At 44.0% G+C, this 21,059-nt stretch overlaps 1 protein-coding gene across 1 annotated transcript in view; it reads right to left on the bottom strand.

The window, feature by feature from the left end:
* SLC9C2 (solute carrier family 9 member C2 (putative)) overlaps positions 1–21,059 on the bottom strand; it is a 54,457-nt gene that overhangs the window by 15,419 nt on the left and 17,979 nt on the right. Inside the window, exons 9-19 of the mRNA XM_039881467.1 lie at positions 18,781–18,949; positions 16,527–16,608; positions 13,473–13,639; positions 12,788–12,895; positions 11,782–11,879; positions 10,594–10,716; positions 9,289–9,487; positions 8,402–8,590; positions 6,545–6,694; positions 2,847–2,898; positions 651–799 (exon numbers count right to left, since the gene is read on the bottom strand). Of these exons, the coding sequence (XP_039737401.1) occupies positions 651–799; positions 2,847–2,898; positions 6,545–6,694; positions 8,402–8,590; positions 9,289–9,487; positions 10,594–10,716; positions 11,782–11,879; positions 12,788–12,895; positions 13,473–13,639; positions 16,527–16,608; positions 18,781–18,949 (1,486 nt within the window). The remainder of the gene's footprint in view (positions 1–650; positions 800–2,846; positions 2,899–6,544; positions 6,695–8,401; positions 8,591–9,288; positions 9,488–10,593; positions 10,717–11,781; positions 11,880–12,787; positions 12,896–13,472; positions 13,640–16,526; positions 16,609–18,780; positions 18,950–21,059) is intronic.

Here is a 21,059-nt window from a genome sequence, read left to right as displayed (position 1 = left end):
CCACTTATCAGCTAACTGGTTGGGGTGTCTTCTCTGCTCCTCCCTTCTCAGAGCAGCCCCCTCCCTGACCCCCACCAACACACACACATAGACACATACATATACACACAGACACACACGACAGAGACACAAGGACACACACACACATATGCGCACACAGGCTGGTCCCCTCCCTACCACACTAACATCACAGGCCTCCCGCCCGCCTCGCCACGGCTGTGAGAACTGGGAAGCATCGTCCTCCAGTTGACAGAGAAGCAGAAGAAGCTAGCGAGTTTGTAGAGAAAGCCAGAAGGCCACCCTGATAGGAACAGAAGAATCTGGAACACTTTCTGGGATCCCGTTCGAGTCCCTTCCTGAAGCCCGGTCACATGGTCTGGCTACCGTGGGTTCTGTAAGGTTCTCTGTGTCCACATAACAAACCCTCCAACGCCATTTCTTTGCTACATCTAGCCCAGGTTAGTTTCTGTCACTTGCAACCAGGTACAGAGTTTGGACATGGAGTGCACCAGTAGCACAGGTGCTGATGGCCACCGGCATTAACCAAGGCTGCGGGCAACTTAGAGGTGACACTGAGGTTAGTCACCCGTTTTCCAGCCTCCTTCGCTCGCTGCACTCTGCTAAGGCTGTAGAGGAAGCTGCTGTGTTACCTTATTCATCTCCATGCCTTCGTGCTTATCAATAATGCCCCTTGACCAAAGGAAGGTGAGGTTCTTCAGAGCCTTGGCGATCACGTTCCGGATCGCCTGCCTGGTCTTCAAAGCGATGACGACATCGCGGCCCTCATGCTCTATGAGTCCTGGACGAAGAAAACCGCCCGTCAGCCAACGACGTGATAAGCACAGCGGAAACGCATCTCGGTACGACAGTCTGTCATCGCCAGAGCATTTACGCGATAGCCTTTCATTCCTGTTTCATACAGAACTTGTGGGGCCGCAAGGACCAGTTATTTTTGTCTCCATTTTATGGGTGAGAAAACTGAAATCTGGCTCCCCTTGCCAGCCAGGAGAAAATCGCCCCGTCTGCCGTATTCCCATGGTATCCCTCCCGCCTCCATCATGGTAGGTGACAGGGCACTATGACTATTTTTACTTGTCTCATCCTCCACATCACGCCATTTTTGTTGCCCCTGGACTTTGGCTGCTGGGTCTTTCTGAGATCAAATCCCACATTTTTTCCTCTTTCGTGAACATGAGAGGTCACAGATGGGACTGGGAGTCAAGGCTAAACCCAGACCCGTTTCATTTTTGTGACCCTAAACATCTGGAAGGGACTCGACCGTTTATTGAACTGAAATGGGCTGACCGGTAAATTCCATATGTTCGCCAGAGGCGAAAAGGGAACCGTGATCGAGTGAGTTGGTGTTGGTGTCAGGTACCCCTGGGCTGGCTGTCTCGCCCACCACGTACCGGCCACGTGACCTCAGGCAAGTTAACGTTCCTAACCCTCAGTTTCTTCATCTATAAATGATGATGATAATAGTACCTGCCTCACAGCGTGGTAATCGGCATTAAATGACATGATGCATATAAAGCTGTTAACGCTGGCAACCAGGGTTCAGTCACCAGCTGCAGTGACCACATGGGACAGGCCCTCCCTTTCATAGGACGGAACCAGGAAAACTCCGCAGTGTTCTGTACCAGCCCAGCATAAGGCAGGACAGCAGCTCGTAGGCACCTAATCTTTAAAAGCACAGAAATAAAAATCTGCCCATAAGCAAATGGCCACCATGGGCCCTGGATTTCCTGAGACGGTGCCAAATTACTCTGGCCTATTGTCTCCAAAGCTCGAATTTCACGCATTAGACCGTGTTCTTTCTACTTTGATTTGGAAAAGTATTCTCCTCCTAAATCCACATGGCATCTTACAACAGGGTTATGAATGCAAAGTGGTTTTACTTTATTTCTCTGATTAAGAGCCCAAACATTGCTGGGCTCTCTACCGCCCACTTTTCACACACCAAAAGCGTGGCCACGGACCCCGTGTTAGGGAAACAGATCCAAGAAGCTTTGTATAAAACCCTAGGGCCCCTGCTGTGTGCTTCGGCTCAAGCAGAGTGACCTCAGATGCTCAAGAAATGACATACCTTTGCAGCTTACACTCCTAAGTATCCTTGCAAACAAAGTAAAAGGAAAAAAAAAAAAAACACCTTTTCATAAAGGTGATCTTCGCATGTCTCTTTCTTACGACCCTAAGGAATCTGTTCCTGCCACCTTAATACACTCTGCACACTCCTCAACCTTCCCTCTGTGATCCCGTAGCATCCCGTAGGACTTCTCTCTCACTTTCTGCAGTTATCTACCGATCCTCTCATACCCGCCGCCAGGCTTCACACCTTTTGCCCACCTGTCCCATTACAGGTGTTCGATAAATGCTTGTTGGATGAGCGGACGGATGGATGAGTAATTGAATGGAAGCACGGACTTGGCTTCCTTTGGTTAAACTATGGAACGGTGGGTCCTGGAGCAAATGAGCCTGCAACATCGCTGGAGGCGAAAACGACAGACCTGGGGCCGTGCTCGCCTCGGCACAGCCTGAGAAGGCAGGTTCTCTGGCAAAGGCAGTAATGCTGGGGAGAGAGAAGGCAGCTGCAGGACAAGAGGAAGGCCGAAGATGGGAGGGAGCGACTCCGTATCAGAAGCTGTAGGCTGGAGTCCACGGGAGCCGAGCAGGGCCGGCGAGGACGGGACGTTGGGGACAGCACTCATTCGCAGGGTCACCGGGAGTCGGAGCCAACTCAACAGCACGTAAAACACACACACACACACGCACACAAACACACACACAACACGCACACACGCACACACACGGTGTGATTTCAGGAAATGAGACACTCAACCACTTACCTAGTTCTTTGACAGCATCTCGTTTGTTGGTTTCCAAAATTTCATATAATTTCTGTAAAAAGTTAAGAAAAACAATTTGTCATTACGCCGAGTGCATTTCTGGCTTTGAAATCGGAGGGGAAACAAGTACAGTAGCAGAAGTTTCACTGAGGCTATGATTCGGGGGAGATATTTGGCTGGATTCTTCTCGCTGCTTTCCCCATGCTCACACTCAACGCTACGAGGAAAGTTTGTACAGTCAGTCGCTCGCATAACTACTGTGCCTAAGGTTTCTCGGAGAACGCGAGGGTGCAGTCCATGTGCACCCACGAGGGTCCCAAAGATAGAGCCCCAGTAGTGGGGGCCAGTCTGTTGGGAGCACAGAAGCAGTGGAATGATGAGAAAATACAGTGTCAGGTAGTTATGTTTCCTAGGATAACTCCTGATATAATTGAAGAAATAGCTCCATTTCAGGCTCTCCATGGGGCTTACTCTCTAGCCTAGAGTCTTCTGGAGCTTGCACTTGGACCGAACAATGACAGTCCCCTAGGATGGTCAGATACAGGGGCCTGGAATTCCACAACCAGGAAATGCACGGCACTGTGCCATGGAACGACTGGATTGTTGTCTAAAGTTTAAGCAGTTAAAGTTTTTGTTACTGTTTTTGGTTGAGAATAATCACGTGTAATAAATCTCTCATCGTGAATACAGTTTTGATTAAATTGTTTCTTCTCACGCGATAGCATCGAATCCACATTGAGAAGGTGTCAAATTGTTAGCTTGCCCACAGCAGCCACATGCCGTGGCCCAACCCAGCTTGCGTAGGTGCCGTGAGAGCAGCTAAGCCCTCTTCATACCAAACCGGACCCCAAGAACACTCTGTAAAACTGCTATGAAATGACCTTGCACAAGACAGCGTAGAACGGACTCCTGCCGCTCTCCGATAAAAACGCCAAGGGGAATCATTTCATCTCTTACGCTTCGCGACAACTGCCCCCAAACCTCCATCCTGGCTCCAAACTCCTCAAAACGCCTTCATGACTCCCCCGCCAGCACTTGTGTTTCTGCCCTTCCTGTTTCTGAAATCTTTTCTCTTATGAATAGCTCTATGATGTTTGTACCAAAGATCAATCTAGGCTTTCGGTAGTTGTTTTAACTTTCTTCTCCAATATTCGAAGCCAATCAGCAGGATAAAATTCTGTTGCACATTAATATTCGACCCAATAATCAATACTCCTTTGATAAATCCAGATAACATTTCTCTAGCGGATCTATAAAGATAGCATGAGAATGTCAGATGCCTTCCTAAAATTCAGGTGCACCCTTCCTACAGTGGTCCCAGGAGTTAAATTCACTGTTGGATTAAAAAAATCATGAGTCCCACTTGGGCTGAGAAAATACCCTTCGGCTCTTAATACTGTTCAATTTAGACCCTCATCTGCACATATGAAAATATAATCCCAAATCACCAAACACTGAGTGGGAAAAAAAAACAGAATGGAGGAACCAAACACAAAACAAGAATGAACCTTAAGGAAGCCTAACTAACACAGGAAACACAAATCGTTTAAATAAAGAGATTCAAGAGAATATCACATTTGAAAAACAAGGGCGGGGGGTGTGGGGGGTGGGAACGGTTGCTATGAAGAAGCAAAAGAGGCAATCACGGTTCCTGGAGACCGAAAAAGTATCCGAAAAGAAAAAAAGAAACGTGAACAGATGGGCCGAATGGCAGAAGGGCGCAGCTGAAGACCGCATCAGTAACTTGTAAAAACCGCGCTGAGGGCTTCTCACTGCAAAGAAGAAAGAGTTGAAAGTTATGAGGAGAACTTGAAACAGGGACTAAATCCAGAAAATCGGAAATCCGTTTTAAACGGCCGCAAAAGGAGGGAATAGAAACAACAGAGGCGAGGGAATAATCAAAAGAAGGACGGAAGGAAGACAGCGAGCTTCAGTGATAAAGGCTCCACCAAGTGCTGCACTGGGGAAAAAGAAAATTTCAATCACACTAGACACACATCCTGGTGAAATTTCAGAACTCCGAGGATAAAGAGAAAATTCTAAAAGCCTCTCAATGGAGAGGGAAAAAAAAAGTCACCTACAAAAGCAAAAATAAAATCAGACCTATCAGCCACGCTGGAGACAGAGGGGCAGTGTGCTCAGGAAACTGGTTTTGGAGCATCAAACCATCAATCACGAGAGCGAAATTAAAAGATTTTTGGACATGTAAGTCCACACGTCCTGTGGAAAAAAATTGCTCTGGCATAATCCAGCGTCATAGAAAGGAAAGTAGGAAGGAGACTCACGTGGGTCTCCGGAAAGAGCGGCTCAGGAATAAAACCTAAAGAAAGATAGTTAAAAAAAAAAAAAAAAACAACGCATTTGACTGTTTCACTTAGAAGAGTCTCATTCAAGAAGTAAATGTTTAATGACATCGGATCATATTTCCTTTGTTACAGATTGAATCAAATGATTGCTTCTACAGTGAGTAATATTTGTAAAATCAATACACGATAAAGGTTGATCTTTGGTTTTCTATGCAGAGAGTCACCTGTTGAAAAGAATGAAGACTCAATTACGCTTACGGAATAAAATGGGCATGTTATAACTTTTTCTTGTGAAAATAACAGCTCTAAAAATTTAAGATGGGGAGAAAAAGAAAAGGTTCAAGGAGAGGAACATCCTAATCTCCTTATGCTTCATGGCAGGGAGTACTGTTAAGGCTGCCTAGAAATAACAAGCCAAGAATTAAATACCTACGCATATTACTAAAATTACGGCAAGCAGTAGAGGAAGTCCGCACGGGAATGAGGATGAGGCTGTCTCTGGGAAGTGGCAGAGTGGATGGAGGGCTGGCGGGGGGCACTTTTACTTCATTATTTTCAAGTTGTACCATTACGCATGATGATTTTTTTACCATCTTTTTGGTGTTCTCCCCTCTCTCCCTACACACACACACACACACACACACACACACACACACACACACACACACATTTGGAGTCACAGCCTTCCACCAACACCATGCAGAGGCCACTGAATGCTCTTAAGCAAAAAAAAAATCATATATGACACGTAAAACAGCCCTTTTAGGAACATTCCTCTGCTGGATCACCGTCACCTGGAGTGGACAGACTGGTTAGCAGGTGAGACGGCCTGGCTAGCAGGTGACTCGCTCCATCTCCGAGTTCCTAGCATGCTCACGTCCTCAGCTCCCCATTCGGTACTTACCTCATTCTGCCTGGAAATCAGGAGATAAAAAGTAAATACACAAACGCCCGCATTCATCCACTCCCCAGTGCCAGCATTTCCAGTTTTCTTGCCAAACCTTTGTTCTCTCTCCGTCTTTCTTCCTCACCACTTCTGACCTACTTTCTCTCGGAGGCCTTGTTCCGGCCTCGATGCCTGCTTGAGGCTTTTCCCAAGTGTCCCCTCTTAGGGAGTCTTACCCAGACAGACAGAATCTCTTCTCTGTAGTCAGAAAATACAAAGAGTAGATTTTCTTCTACGAAGATCATAAATGAGTTTGATCCTACGTAGCTGAAATTTAAGGAGCAGAGACTATTCTCAGCAGCGCCTTGAGTAACACAATAAACAACTGAACCCCTTCACCTGCTATAATTTATCTGTCGGGCCGAATACATGTAGAAAAGGTCTCGAAAGAAATGAACCTGCCGAAGTGATTTTTCTCTCCCGAAGGACCAGTGTCCGTCTCTCACCTGATATATGGATTCTCGGTCAGAAATTTGTTGTATTAAAAATTTGGTGTCCTCCTGACTTTTGACATAGCCTCTTGTAATACTGTACATCAAGCTGAGGCGCTTATTGATCTGCACATCTGCAATTTTTTTCAGAAATGGTATTATTATCTGGAATGATGGAGAGAGAGAAAACGGAAGGTCCCATGAGGAGAAGCACTCTCTAAGGCGGGATTCTCAAAGGGTCGTCTCTGGACCAGCGATGGCATCGCCCGGAGGCTTGTGCGAAGCACGAACTCTGGGCCCGCTCCAGGCCTGCTGAACCGGGGGCCCTGCGGCTGGGGCACGGGTACCCGTGTTTTAACAAGTCCCCCAGGTGACCACATGTGCACTCGAGTTCGAAAGCCACTCTCTAAAGAAATAACAACTTACTAGCTGCCACTGCTCTCCTCCGCATTCTCCACACCCCTCCCCGATTTTAGGAGACAAGCATGGGGGTCCTATAATTTGGCTGACAGTTACCAAGCAAATACATCATCTCTCTGCACCTCGGTTTCTTCACTTGTGAGATAAGGACCTGAGGGTGTCCAAGTTCCTTCTCAGCTCTAAGTTTCTCGATTCATCGGCTGCGGCAGGAGAATGTAGTGACTGAAGACCATGGGATTTTCAGTGCAAACCTCCCTGGGCTCAAACACCAACTCCTGCTCGCTACCCCTGTGACCCTGAACTACTTATTTAGTGATTTTGAAGACTCAGTGTCCTCATCTGCAAAACGAGGACATCAGAATGTAAGAAGCAGGATTCCAGTGGAGCTGCTCCTCGCAGCTGCCCAAGCACAGATTCAGGGGCACGTCGGGCGTGCAGGGCACATGGCGAGGGACCGGGTAACAAAGGAGGAAGACGTGAACGGAAGAATACCGGAGCGGAGGACTTGCAAGAGGAGAGAAAAGGGAGATTTTTCTTTTCTTAGCTGGTGTTTTGGTTGTAAACTTTGGGCAGAGGGAGAGGTGTTAAAAGAGAATTTTTACTAGTTTTATTCCATGATGCACTGATACCCCGTGAGCTATTCCTAAGAGGATCTAAACTAAAAGTCTCCAATACTTTTCCAAGCCCTCCAACGCAGGTGCGTTTCTTTGGAAAGCACCTAACTTGATATAACAGTGACAGCTACTTCATAGGGCTAGTATAATATTTAATTAGATAATGTGCTATGTTCCCGGAACATAGTAAGCATTCAATAAAATAAGCTAATCACGATTCTATAAATTACATTAATTAATTACACTGATCCCGTAAATAACTTCATTGAGATTTGCCAGCGTGCTGCTGAACAGAAGTGACAGCTGGGTGACAGTCTAAATGGAGTCGACTTCCACTATTAGACATCTTTAAATCTTTATTTCACCCAGTGAGACTTTTTGCAAAGTATTACTTCTAAAATAACTATTTTCCATTCATCTGTATAAGATCGCTTAATAAAAACAGATAACCCAAGGAAGCTTCTACCTTTCACTTCAAGACCTAGCCTCGGACTACACATTTCTGATTTCTAGGGTAGTTTGTATTATGGCGTAGTTCTAGGGTAGTTTATACTTATGGGAACACTTAGCCCTAATCTCGGTTCATAGGCAAAATTATAAATAATCAAAATTACCCCTTAAGCAGGTTTTGTATATACCGCTCTGTACAGCAGCTCGGCGGCGTGGAGAACCCAGTAGCTGCCTGTAGAGAAGGCGTTCCAGGACGAGACCGACCTCCTTCCCTCATCTCTTTCCTAACAGTGAGGTTTTTTTTGTTTTTTTTTTGTTTTTGTTTTAAGACCTTTAACCAACAGTATAGAAAAAAAAAACACCAATATTTAAAAGCGTGAAGTTTTACCTTGATGAGAGGAATAAACCTAAGCATTCTTAAATATCCCAATATTATTGCTATCTGAATAAGAACGAAGTGGTCCGGTCTCAATTTGACAAAATATAGACAAAAGACATCAACAATTCCGATGATCACGATAGAAAATTCCAGAGTATTCCAATGTTGATTAAAATATTTCTTTTTCAAAATTATTATCTGTTTAGAAAACAAATAGAACCTATGTCATTTCGTAGCGCCTATACGATTATGTGGGGGCGTGGATCTTAAAAATTAAGTTAAATCCTCAACTACAAATGAGTTATATTCCAAAAGTTGGGTTTCGAGTTATTCATTTAGAATTCCAAAAAATTCTTTTTAATCTCCAACATCAAGAACAGTAATTTCATTCAAAGTATATAATCTGTAATGAAGCCGAAATCCCTAAAACAAGGCATGAAAAATAGCAATAAATGGGTTCACTGTGATTCTATTAGTAATAATTAAAGTATGAAGATGGTAATGATGACAAATCATCTTTGAAGTAAAAAGTAGTCATCATATGATGATGAGGACCTAGCAAACCAATTTGTTTTTAGTCACTTATTTATTTTTTTGCATCAATACAGAGAGTATTCAAGGGACACATCTGTTCTGGATTTTCAATTCTCTTTACCTGATCTTTGAGACTCTTCACTTTTCTGATACTTACTTTATCTGATATCCAAAACCGTGACCATTATATTGAGTTTATTATTAAACCCAGAAAATTTAAAAAAATTACTTGATTTCTAGGATTCTATCGACTGTTATAGCAAATGGCTTCTGATATCAAGTCATTTTAAAATATAACAAAAACGAATTCATAATATCTCAATTGTTCTTTTTGTAGGATACATTTCTATTTTAAACAGTACCTTCAATGTTGACTGTAATATAAACAAAAATAGAAAATAGTAGTTTACTGACATCAGTGATGACACATTTAATTCTCTTGCCATTGGCCATAAATGCATTATCATAGGATAAATGTAGATTAATGATACGATATGTCCCGCATATTCAAATTCTTCTGAAAATACAATGTGATGTATAAATATCAGAAATTTATTATTCCTAAAAAAAAAGAGAGGTCAAATAAAATGTCGGATCACTTTAAAAGTATAATAATTAAGATCTGAAGTTTAGCATTTGTTTAAATAAAACATTAACTTGAAGAAAGTATAAATAAAATAAAACAGTAGATAAGCAAAAACCTAAAACATACTTTCTATACATAAAAATCATAATGGAGAAAGATAAAAATATGGCTCTTGTTCATCTGTATCAGGGATAGGGAGCTTTTTTTTTAAAATCAAGGCAATAACACATAGGAAACAATGCAATGATTCATACATTGAAAGCAAGAAACAAATGTAGAGAAAAACATCAGCATCATTTAAAATTAGGAACAGGAAAAAATATTCTATTCAATAATTACCATGACATATTTAAATTTTTTTTCAATCCACCTAGAGTAGAGCCTTGGTTGTATATACATCGGGTTTTAGTTTTTTACATTTCTCTTTAAACTTAATAAATGGAAGAAAGTAGAAAATTATCAAAATTTATTATGAAAGATAAGTTAACACCCACTTAAAATTTAGTAATGTTAAGGCTCCTGGTAGCTTCTTGTTTTGACATATTCTATTAGTAGAAAAACCTTGTCTCCCTGCTCTAAAAAGTATGTAAGTTCACAGCTTATATAACAAAGCAAAAAATGCACCCGAGTTGAGTAAAATCTGTATCTTGAGATATTTTGGAAAATTGGTTACAGGTATTATTAATGCTGTGTCATATTTTTTCCTGACTACAGATCACCCTACAGCATGGATGAAATTAAGCTGAGAGCTGGATCTAGTGCACGAATTTGATGCTTCTCACCCCACTCCCGACATTACATCCGGAATACCAGAAGGCCGTGTAGGCTGCCAGGTGAGCACCACGACCCTAAGACATGGCAAACTTGACGAATCCAGATGTGACCATCCCCCTCTCCTTCCCACTCCTCCCCAACAGACACGTCAGGGAAGCTGCTGGAACAAGATGGCGAGAGAGACACGCTTCGCCACCTCGCCACTGGATCGGTGAGCGTAGTCTGTTTAATGAGGGAAATCCAGGTACTCTATTCTGACGATGCAGAGAGGTCATATTTTCAAATATTAAAAGTTCACAATACTTACTCATATGTACTAAGGGGTAATGGCTTAATTTTATGAAATTCCAAGAAAGTTAACATGTTTTTAAATTTCACAAGCCAACTTCTAGCTTTTACATAAGTTGAAACATCATGAATACTCATGAATCTAACAGAGAAAATACACACACGTTACATTAAAAAGCAAGTGCTACGCTTTGGGGGTAATACAAAAGGGAAATTTATACTGAACACAGATGTAACATGGCTATGGTGAACATGCTCCCTCCTGAGCCTGTGTCCAACCTCCCACCCAGTCCTGGTCATGGCACAGGAGCATTTTGAGCACAAAACGCCTAATCCTGGAACCCTCCCTGACCTGAGGTCCAACACAGTGAAAGCTTTTCCAGCCCAGTTCTCTGGGGTTCAGAATCAAGCCTCCCTTTGCCATGCGTCACCTGGCCCAAGCCTCTCCAAAGCTGCAAGGCCCTACCCTTCCCAAGCTTTATCCAGGAACAGATGCTACATCTCCCAGGGACGTGACCGAGCTGCCCGAACGTTGACCGTCACCCACACAGGACCTCCCATCTCTGCTGCCCCACAGCTTTGTCTTGGACCATCCATAACCTACCATTTCCCAGGACTATGACCAGACGTCAATATATCTCTGAGATACTAAGCTTTTCCCACCTCGTTTGTTGATTCATTTTATTCCCACCAGATTTAGTTGCGTCTGTCAACACCATCAGCGGGCTCATCCTCCCCGCTCCACCACAGGGAGCAGCCTAACGGTAGCCTCCAGGCTTCCCTCCTCCCTCATCCAGTGATTTAGTGAATATGACATAAAGGCAAAATAATTGTGATAGATTGAAACTATCTGGGTTCTCTTTCATGGCTCCCCTAGTCTCTTATTTAATTACACTGCAGTCAGACCTTCCTCCTAATGCCACCAAGGTTATGAACCTTCTGAGGGGAAAAATGTAAACAAGTAACACAGGAAGTAGGTGGATGGGTGGGTGGGTGGTGGTGGTAAGTGGATGGATGGAGGAGGATGGATGGATGGATGGATGGATGGACGGATACATGGACAGACAGATGGACAAACAGACAGGTAGGTGAAGAGAGATAAGGTAAACAGATTGGTCAGTCTGGACATTTAATTCTCAGTTCTTTCATTCCTTATCACATACCCATTCAATTTTGGAAATGTCAATTAAAAAAGCATTATACTTACTTTCCTTGGATAGGGCAATAGCTTTTGGTTGCACCAATTAATATCCGGGCCGCCTCTACACCAAGGATTCCATCTTTACACTGTTTTTCAAAGCTACTCTAAACATACAATTTTAAATAAAAATGACAAAGGATCAAAACATGAACTCGAATGTAATAAACTCTGCTGACCTTTACATGGCTCTGACTGTCACCACTGAAGTCATTACGCAAAAATATACTTGCGCCCACAAAAATGCTATGGTAGGAAATAAATTGTATTCAATTTAAATATTTACCAAATATTCATTTCTTACGAAATACTGTCCTGGAAGTTTTAAGAGATACTAAGGTTCCTAGCTTCAGGAAACTCCAGATCTTTACAACTCAAAGAGTTTACACTTATAAACAGCATCTCAGCCTCGACCAAAGCTACCAAGAGAGACAAGTAAATTGTGTCCTTTTTCTTAAAAACTTTTTTCCAGGCTTATTGTGGTACGATTGAGCTGGAACACTGTCACATATAAAGCTTAGGTATACAATGTGACGATTTGATACCCGTGTATACTGCAAAATAATTACCACAACAAGGCTAGTAACACCCCCATCACCTCACATACGTCATTACAACTTTTCTGTGCGTGGTGAGAATACTTCCAAGATCCACACTCTTAGCAGTGTTCAAGTATATAACACAGCATTGTTAACTGTGGTCACCATGCTGCATGTTAGACACCCCGGAACTTAACACTTAAAAGTTTTGCTTTGACCGACATCTACCCATTAGAGTGACCTTCTTTGTCTCTTGCGACCAGTTTTGACTTAAAGTCTATTTTATCTGATATAAACAGAGCCTCTCCTGCTGTCTTTTCCTTAACATTATGTGGGTCTTTTTCCCACATGGTTTTCTGGTGACTAGAAAAAAAAGTATTTTTCTAGTCACCAGAAAACCATGTGTAAGAATTAAAAGCATTGAAAGAATAAGAAAAAGAAAGAATAAGAAAAAGGAGCATACGAACAGTACCGACCATCTGTATCATAGCTACATGCAGCCTGGCTTCCTCTATTAAAACTTCATCTGTTGGAGACTCCTCTTTTTCGTCTTGGGAAACGTAGTAAATCGGGACAGAATCAGACTACGTTTTACAAGCATACAGAGAGAAAGTTAAAAATAAGTAAAAACGATTAGGAGCTGTCAAATGCTTCACTCAACGAAGACTGCAATAACTCACATCGGAGTTGTGAAAATCAAGGGCCATCTTTAAGCAGATAACGTTCTCCGTGTACGAAATGTGTTCAATCGCAGCTAAATAACTATTGACTGAGGGAGATTAAGAAGCAAAGTTCTTCCCCTACCTGTCTATGCTTGACTGCTCTCTGAAGCAGCCTTTTTTCTGCCTTTTTCTAATACTTCTCCAAGGAGAGATCTCTCCAAGGAGAGTTTCTTAACATGTTGGAAACATCGGCCAGTTTGTAAAAACATTAATTCTCCCGTATTTGGCAAATAAAGTTAGATCACCAAGACCTTCTCTTTAGTGACAGGATTCAAACGATTCTTTTCGCGAAGATAGCAAAGCTCATAAATATACCCCTCTCGAGTTTTCTGACATTTTAGCAGAATTAGGTTTTTTAATATATTTTAATAAACTAAAGCAAGAGAGGCAGAGCCAAGGAGGAAAAGAGGGACTAATTTTTTGCCAGGTATCAACTCACCGAAGTGCTGTATTTAATCTTCACTTTTTCTTCTACTAAGGTCCAATTAACATTTGTCAAAATTTTCTCTGTTTTAAATAAAGTTATTGTGTTCTGTATTATCTCATGTATGTGCTTAATGGCATTTTGCATGGCCATCTGTCTTGGAAGAGAAATAGCAGACAAACCTGTAACAGAGAAGCGAGAGGCTGAACACAATGCACGGAAGTCTGCAAGGCAGGCAGAGACCTGGAAGGTGAAGTGAAATCTTGGCAGCATCTGCATAGCCAAACCAGAGTGCTTAGAGCAAGGACAACGTTTTGTCCAGAATTTTCCAGAAATGTACCCAACTATTTCTTTCCTTTGGCCTATCCAGCTTAACTTGATCTGAATCAACTGCTAAAGAATGTTCTATTAGTTTCCTTTCATTCCCTATAGCTAGAGACTTGACTCGCTATTTCAAGGCACGCCATGGGTGTTTCTCAAAGTGTGGAGCTCCCTGTGTGTTCTACAGATAGCACGGCTGCTTATTAAATTATGCACATCCCTGGGCTCCACACCTGGAGAATCAGATTGGCCTGGGAATTTGCATTTTAACAAGTTCTCCAACTGATTCTTATACGTAAGAAAATTTAAAGGCCTCTGCAATAGAGATCTCTCAAAATTTAACACCTCTGTCTCCCGGCCAGGAAATCTACATGTTCAAAACTTGTAGCAGCTTATCTTTTCTTGGGGTATGAAATTACAGCTGTGAGGCTCACTTACCGAAAAGATGAATTTAATTAGTAAGCTTAGCCGCCTGACTCAAAATTCCATCCCAAGAAAACCCTTCTTTGTAATCGCATGCGAAATGTCTCGTAAAGAGTTAAAATGGTTTCTAAACGTTCCAGCTTAACTTTATGGCATTCTCTATGGGACACTGTGTGCAAGAGTAACGTGTGAAATTCTGGGGGCATATCCCTCTCCGTTCTTGAGGGTCCCAAGCAAAGCTGCATTTGACAGTGGGCCAAAGAGTTAGAAGGTGTCAGCTTTGGATTTAAAATTCTCATGGCTGAGACCACACAAGAAGGGAGTTAATTCACTTGCCTGATGATAGCTCACCCGTGTGATGGGGCCAAAGCCACCTCCCAGTTGCTCTGGGGAAATGTAAGTGTACGTGGGCCCCTCGGCGGCTCCGGTACGTTTGAATGGACCCCCTTGTTGAAGATGGTCCTGAAGCAGTATGCGGAGGGATCTCTTAGAAGCATCACACCAGATGGAAGAAGCTGGTGTGACACTCTTCCTAATAGAACTCAGTTCTATCAAGCGCCGGTTAATGTGTGCACGTAGCATTTCTAGAAAGGATGAGCATTGATTCTGAGGATAAAGTACTCGCTGTATATTTCTGTTTCAGAATGAAAATTCTGAGGTTTAGGTAATACAATAAACATTCCATAATGGAAGAAAAAGAGTAGAAGAAAACCTTACCGAGGCCGTCACACCCCTTGCTGACCGTGCCTTTGAGTCGGGCAGGAAAGGGGATCGTAAGAAAGGGAGCATGGGAGAAAGGCAGACATTATGTCCCAGGCAGAGAGCAGGGCGGGTCTGGGAGTCACAGAGCGAGCACTTAGGGATCCGACTAACTGCATTCAGACAGCAAAGCGCAGGCTTTGCTGACCCACACGCACCTTGCCCCGCAAACAAGGCCAAACCCGTAACTTGGGAAGAAAAGCTGCCCCAAACTGGGCCATTTAGTGGTCCTATCCATGTGCTGGAGCCTTTGGCCTTGAGGTGGGCTGTCACCACGGGTAGCTCCGCAGGGCCACGGCCCAGTTTCAGGAACGGGCAGGACTGTGAGAAGACACTGGCAGGACAGGGAAAACCCCCAGGCTGCTTCCCTGCGTCCTCTCTGCTGACCCCAGGCTCCTTCCCTGTGTAGAACATTCCTTCAGCGTCCTCTCTCCGCTGACCCCAGGCTCTTTCCCTATGTAGAACATTCCTTCAGCCTTCTCTCTCTGCTGACCTCTCGTTAGTGCCACGCTTCCCAAGATATCTGCCCACTGAGCCGGTTTACCAGGGAAATTAGTAGTTAGGGGTGAACGCCCCGAATAACGATCACAATGATTTCAGACACATCCTCATCATAAATTAATAAATGGATTTTCTAGTCTGTCTATATTCTCTGTGAGTGCAGTGTACACAAATCTCCAGTAGTCTGATCAATTCTAGAGACTGACAGAATCAGTTCTCTCCACCAGCAAAGCTAGGGACAGGGTTTTGGGACAGTGGACGATGGTAGGGCTGCACCCTAAGCCTTTGTGGAAGCTCTCTCCACTTCCTCCCTACGGCCTGGACCCCACTGCCGCTGACTAGCTTATCCTGGATTTCTCTATTGACCATGTGTCAATTTGTGACTTTATCACATTTATGCATTTTATGATCGACAGCCTCAAATTCCTTCTAGAAAGAAATAGGCCACTGTGGCAGCCCGCTGCTGATCTCTCAACATCCATTCTCCACTTCCTCCTTCAGCAATAGAATCTGCACGTTTTGACCAAGCACACGGCCGGCCAGGTAATTATAATGTTTCCCAGCTTCCCTCGCCCACGTGACTAAGTTCCAGCCAATGGGACGTGAATGGTCATGGTAACCTCTGGATTGTTCCCTTAAAAGAAAGCTGCTCGTCCTCCATGCCCACCCCTCCCCCACACCCCTGGTTTTCCCTTCCCAGTTGGTTGGGTTGAAGATATGGTGGTAGTGAGCCAGCTTCTACCCTGCAGACAGGAGAAACACCCCAGGGAGGGGAGGAGCAACAACAAGGAGAAGAAAATCACTCCCATTCTTGACTTCTGAGGGGGGGGGGGGGGGGGGGGGGGGGCAGGCAGGAGCAGGCAGAAACCTGGTGTTTAAGTCACCATTAATGTTAAACTGGCTGAAACCATGTCTCAAGTAATAAAGACTCGAAATGAGTGAATGAAAAGGACTGATTTCACAAGCAGTTCCTTGAGCTCCATAAAAAATGTCCCCGCGGCCCCCAACAATGATCTATTTGCATTATTCTCTCCAGTTAATTAATGAAAGATAGGTATACGTTACCTAACGTCCTGGCACAGTGAGTCATCATGTACGAATTTATTCCCATAGTCATTAATGATAGTACTTGTACGTAGAATATAAACTATAAAACAAAACACACAAACAGAACCGAAATGTTAATAAGTTCTCCGAAGGGAATCGTTGCTCGACCACCAACAAAATTCTATCTTAATCCACATTTTTTAATCTTGCGTCTGACAAGTAAATTGAGGCAAAAGGACAGTTTTGTGAACACTGCTCGAACATGATATACTGGGGCAGAAATTCCTTTTCAATTTGAATGAGAAACAAAGAGATTGTGCAGATTCTGGGAGGGATAGAAAACAGAGAGCTCTCCACAGCTCTCGTTTTCAGCAGCGGCCATGAAAACCAGCAAGCTGGGGGCCACCGCGGACAGGGCAGGGCAGAGACAGCAGGCAGTGGGGACCATGGGTGGCACAGGGAAGTACACCTGCCACACGCATGCACTGTGACTGGACAAGAGGCTCTGCAGAAGCGGGCAGGAGCGGTGGTAGGGTCAGCAGGGGCACCGTGCAGAAGCAGACACATGACCGCATGTGCAGGTCTTGGCTCTGCCACTTGTTACCCAGGTAATGTAACTGGGGCCAGTGAACCGCTCTGAGCCTCGGTGTCTTTCACTGAAAAATGGAGTCCTTCAGAGCATGTTTGCCAAACTTGACTGGCAGCAGTAAAGCCCCTGAAGTGCTTCCTCAGGACACTGATTCCCAGGCTTTGTCGGCGCAGATTCTGACTCTGTGGGTCTGGGCTGGAGCCAAAGGGATTCTCAGCGGCGGGCAGATTTGGGAAACACTGTAAAATGGTACTCAGATGTGACTGAACCTTGCCCTGATGGTTTTAGGCCAGTTCCTTGCACAGGAGAAAACTGAAAGGGCCCGGATGTTGGTCATCACACTTTTCCTTTGGAGCATGGAAGGACCCACAGTCCTGGGAAAGCACAGGCTTGCTGGAACTCCGAAGCAATCCCCAGACCTTGCCCACAGATGTAAGTGCCAGTCCTCGGCTAACATGGGGAGGAAGATGATGCTCCATTTCAAAAGGCACTTCCTGTTTGGGGAGTTCAGGCGCCGAGTTGTTTCGCTAACGTGACTTCTCCATATGCAAGATGAAAAGGGCGATAGTTGCTCACGCACCAAAAAAAAGAAAAAAAAAGATATTTGAAAAATACTGTACTCCTGGGGCCCTCCCTCTAGGACAGGAGCAAAATAGCAAAAAAAAAAGAGAAAAGAAACCCTGAAAGCTGGAGAATTCCGGTAATATGAGGAAAGCGATTGTATAATCTACCTCAGATTAAAGTTCTCTGGGAGGAGAGGCTTGGTATTATTCTTATTCTGTTACCAGTTTTTTTCCTCTCCCTCCCAGGAGCAGGTTTGAATTCATCTAGCTGGAAGGTGGTGGAGGCAGCGGGGAGAATCCTGGGGATTTCTAGAACCTTCTAGCAACTTCTCCAGCTAGCTCGCACAGAACTGTCGCCAATGACGAGTTGCCCTAATGCCGTCGGCAGAGCCACGGGGCTCTTGCAGTCTCCCCTGGAGTCCTGATACCACAGACACTGCCTCCAGCCACCGCCCGCCGGCTAGTCCCTGGGGAAAGGGCTTGGACGGCACGTGAAGAAGAAGGCAACTTTTGTTTTGCACCATAGAGAGTGGAGTCTTCGGCCAAAATGTTTCAAGAAATTAATTCTTTAAAAGGAGTCCTAAAGTCCTCATAAATATAACAAGATCCTTGATTCGAAGATTTAAAATGAAAGTCTTCCTTCTCTTCACGCGGTTAACTCGCACTTCGGTTTTTGCTCTGTCAGCGATAGGGGTGGGAATGCTCTCGATGGGGCGCTGGTTTTTTGTTTTTTGTTTTTTGTTTTTTTACCTGACAGCTGTTACACAGCGGTGTTTATATGCCCGATAACATTTACTGAGCATTTCCTAAGTGTCTCTCAGTCCTCGACTGGAAACTGAGGTCCCGCAAATCTGGGGAACTCGCCCAAATCCTGGGAATGGTGGAGCCGGGACCTGATCTGCAGGCCATCCGGATCCCACACGCGACGCCTTTGCTTGGCTGTCGGTCCCTGTTGCCCCATCGGCACCCGTAAGCTTTCTTCTGAAAGGACACGTCAAGGAATGCCCTTTGCAGATCTAACTGGCAGCAGAGTTAACTTTGCGACGGGGCACTATGACAAGCGCTGCAAAATCAATGAAATAAATAAATACCAATCATCACGAGACGTGGCTTCCCCTACCATCTGTGGTGACTCGATTTTTTCTTCAGCCAGATTATGAATATCAGGAGCAAAGAATAAGCTAAACACTCCTTTAATTCCAGTCCATCCTATAACAACTCCCCATTTCCAATTATATTCATAATTCGATTGCATCAGAATAGGGCTCACTAGCACAATAGTAAGCAATCTGTGGAGAGAAAAACATTTTTTAAAAATCATACCTTATGTTTTCATGTTAATCATAGTTGAAACTATGTACTAAATATGAAATTTCATGTAAAATTTTTCAGGAAAGAGTTGTATTGATAAGTTGCTCAAACTTTCTGGAACTAACCAAATCTGCTATCTTGCACATAATACTCAAATCTTGAAAAACAATGCTAGAAGTTCCATACGAACGTAAGGAATTGTCATTTATGCCACCATGTTCTGTTTGGATTTTGGTGGTAAATTCCCATAGGGAAACCTCTTCAAATTAGACCAACAAGCTCATCTGTTCTCTGAAAGGCCACGAAGAGAATCAAAAATTAGGCCAGAGGACATGCAGATCATGGCCAAAAAGTAAAATTAACACAGACATGTTAATAATGAGCTTAACCACGTTTTTTTGAGTGCCCACAAGAATCACATACTAAACGTCATATAGATAATTTCAATTTGTGACTTATTTCTCTGTAGATCATTTTTCTGCAGGACCTGGTGCCAAAATTTAGAATCTGTCTTTAGGAAAATCTGCACCAAGAGAATATCAGTCCTGTCCTTCAAATGAGACTTCAGTGGAAGAAAAACTGACATGTCCTCAGCCTCGAAAAATACACAGCGTATCGACTGCTAAGCTGGGGATTGCGTAAGACAATTTAGAGCATTTCTGTCATTGAGAAACAGAAAATGCACAACTACCATCTACGATGTAATTGATTTGGGCCAACTCCTCTGCCTTGCATCTAAACCTTTTGCAGAGTAACTCTTACCAAGCTTTTCAGCCCTACTAAATGACGCTTCTCTAAAATTCCATTGAGTCCAGCCCACATACAACAAGTTCTGTTGTTTCCTGATATTAAAAAATGAAGAGGCAGCGTACCCAAGGCTCTAGAGTCAGCCCACCTGGGTTCACACAGAGGCTCTTTTGACTAACTGTGTTAACTTAAGTTATTTAACCTCTCTTAGCCTCAGTTTCTTCTGTGAAACAGAGATGATGACAATAATTGTACTTGCCTCAAAGGATTATGATGAAGATTCAATTACGTGAGGCAACGTTTATAGGGCTTAGAATCGATGTTTTGAATGTGGTCCGCACTTAATCCGTTAGCAACCACTACTCGTCCTCTCTGAAAGCTCAGCCTGTCTTATGGAAAGCCCGCCCACACTTTGAAGGGCCCTTAGGATGACTCTCTCCATGAAAACCTTTCTTCCAGTGAGGTGGAGCTCTTAAGTTCACACCACATCTCTGGTACTCGCCCGTTTGAACTTGGGCGCGGTACTTTGCCTTTCTGGGTCAGTTTCTTCATCTCTAAAATAAAGATGACGATCCTTGTCTCCTAGTGTGTGAGATGAAGATGAAACGAGATGATGGGTGTGCAGCCGAGCCAAACGGCGTGCACAAAGCCACGTGCCCTTCTTCGACCGGCCTCAGCCTGCACGTGAGCTCCCGGGCTGGGGAGAAACGGAAATCGTCCACGCATCCTTCCTCCGTGGGAGAGCGGCTGAGTTGGACGCAGTGCCTTCCGAGTCAGCAGAAGCCACGTTCCGTGAGAATGTCTTATAAAGTGAGCACCCTTGGCTTATCCTACGCGGAAAAGACAGTCTCAAAGACACTCATAAATGCTTACGGTAGACACAACCGCCATGCGTGGGGATTCTAGAAAAAAGCATGCTCGTGGGAGTTAAGTTTAAATCCCAGCTCTGCCCTTATAAGTTGCATGACTCTAAGCAACGAAATGATGAAATAATGCCGACCTCACAGGGCTGCATTAGTATTAATGGCGTAATGTACACAGCAAGTGCCTAAAAAAATTGCTTTATTGTAGCTATGGTGATAACAAATGATGACGAGATGTGAAGAGCCATTGGTTTGGTTCAGTGGTGCTCAAATTTTAACAAGCACGTTGAAACAGTGCCCTAAATGTCACCTCGGGAGAGCCAACTCAGTGAATTGGGATGGGCCCGTGAATGTGCATTTCTACCAAGCTCATGGGTCATGCCGTGCTGGGGCTCTACCCCTTCTGATTCTACAGATGAAACCTTGCAGAGGAGACAGATATACACACAGCACTGGTCATGGCACAGCACTGGTTTCC

Source organism: Pteropus medius, unplaced genomic scaffold (assembly GCF_902729225.1).
Source record: "Pteropus medius unplaced genomic scaffold, Ma_sr-lr_union100, whole genome shotgun sequence".
Lineage (NCBI taxonomy): Eukaryota > Metazoa > Chordata > Mammalia > Chiroptera > Pteropodidae > Pteropus > Pteropus medius.
Note: the sequence above shows the minus strand (reverse complement) of the source record. Positions and strands in the feature narration are given on the sequence as shown.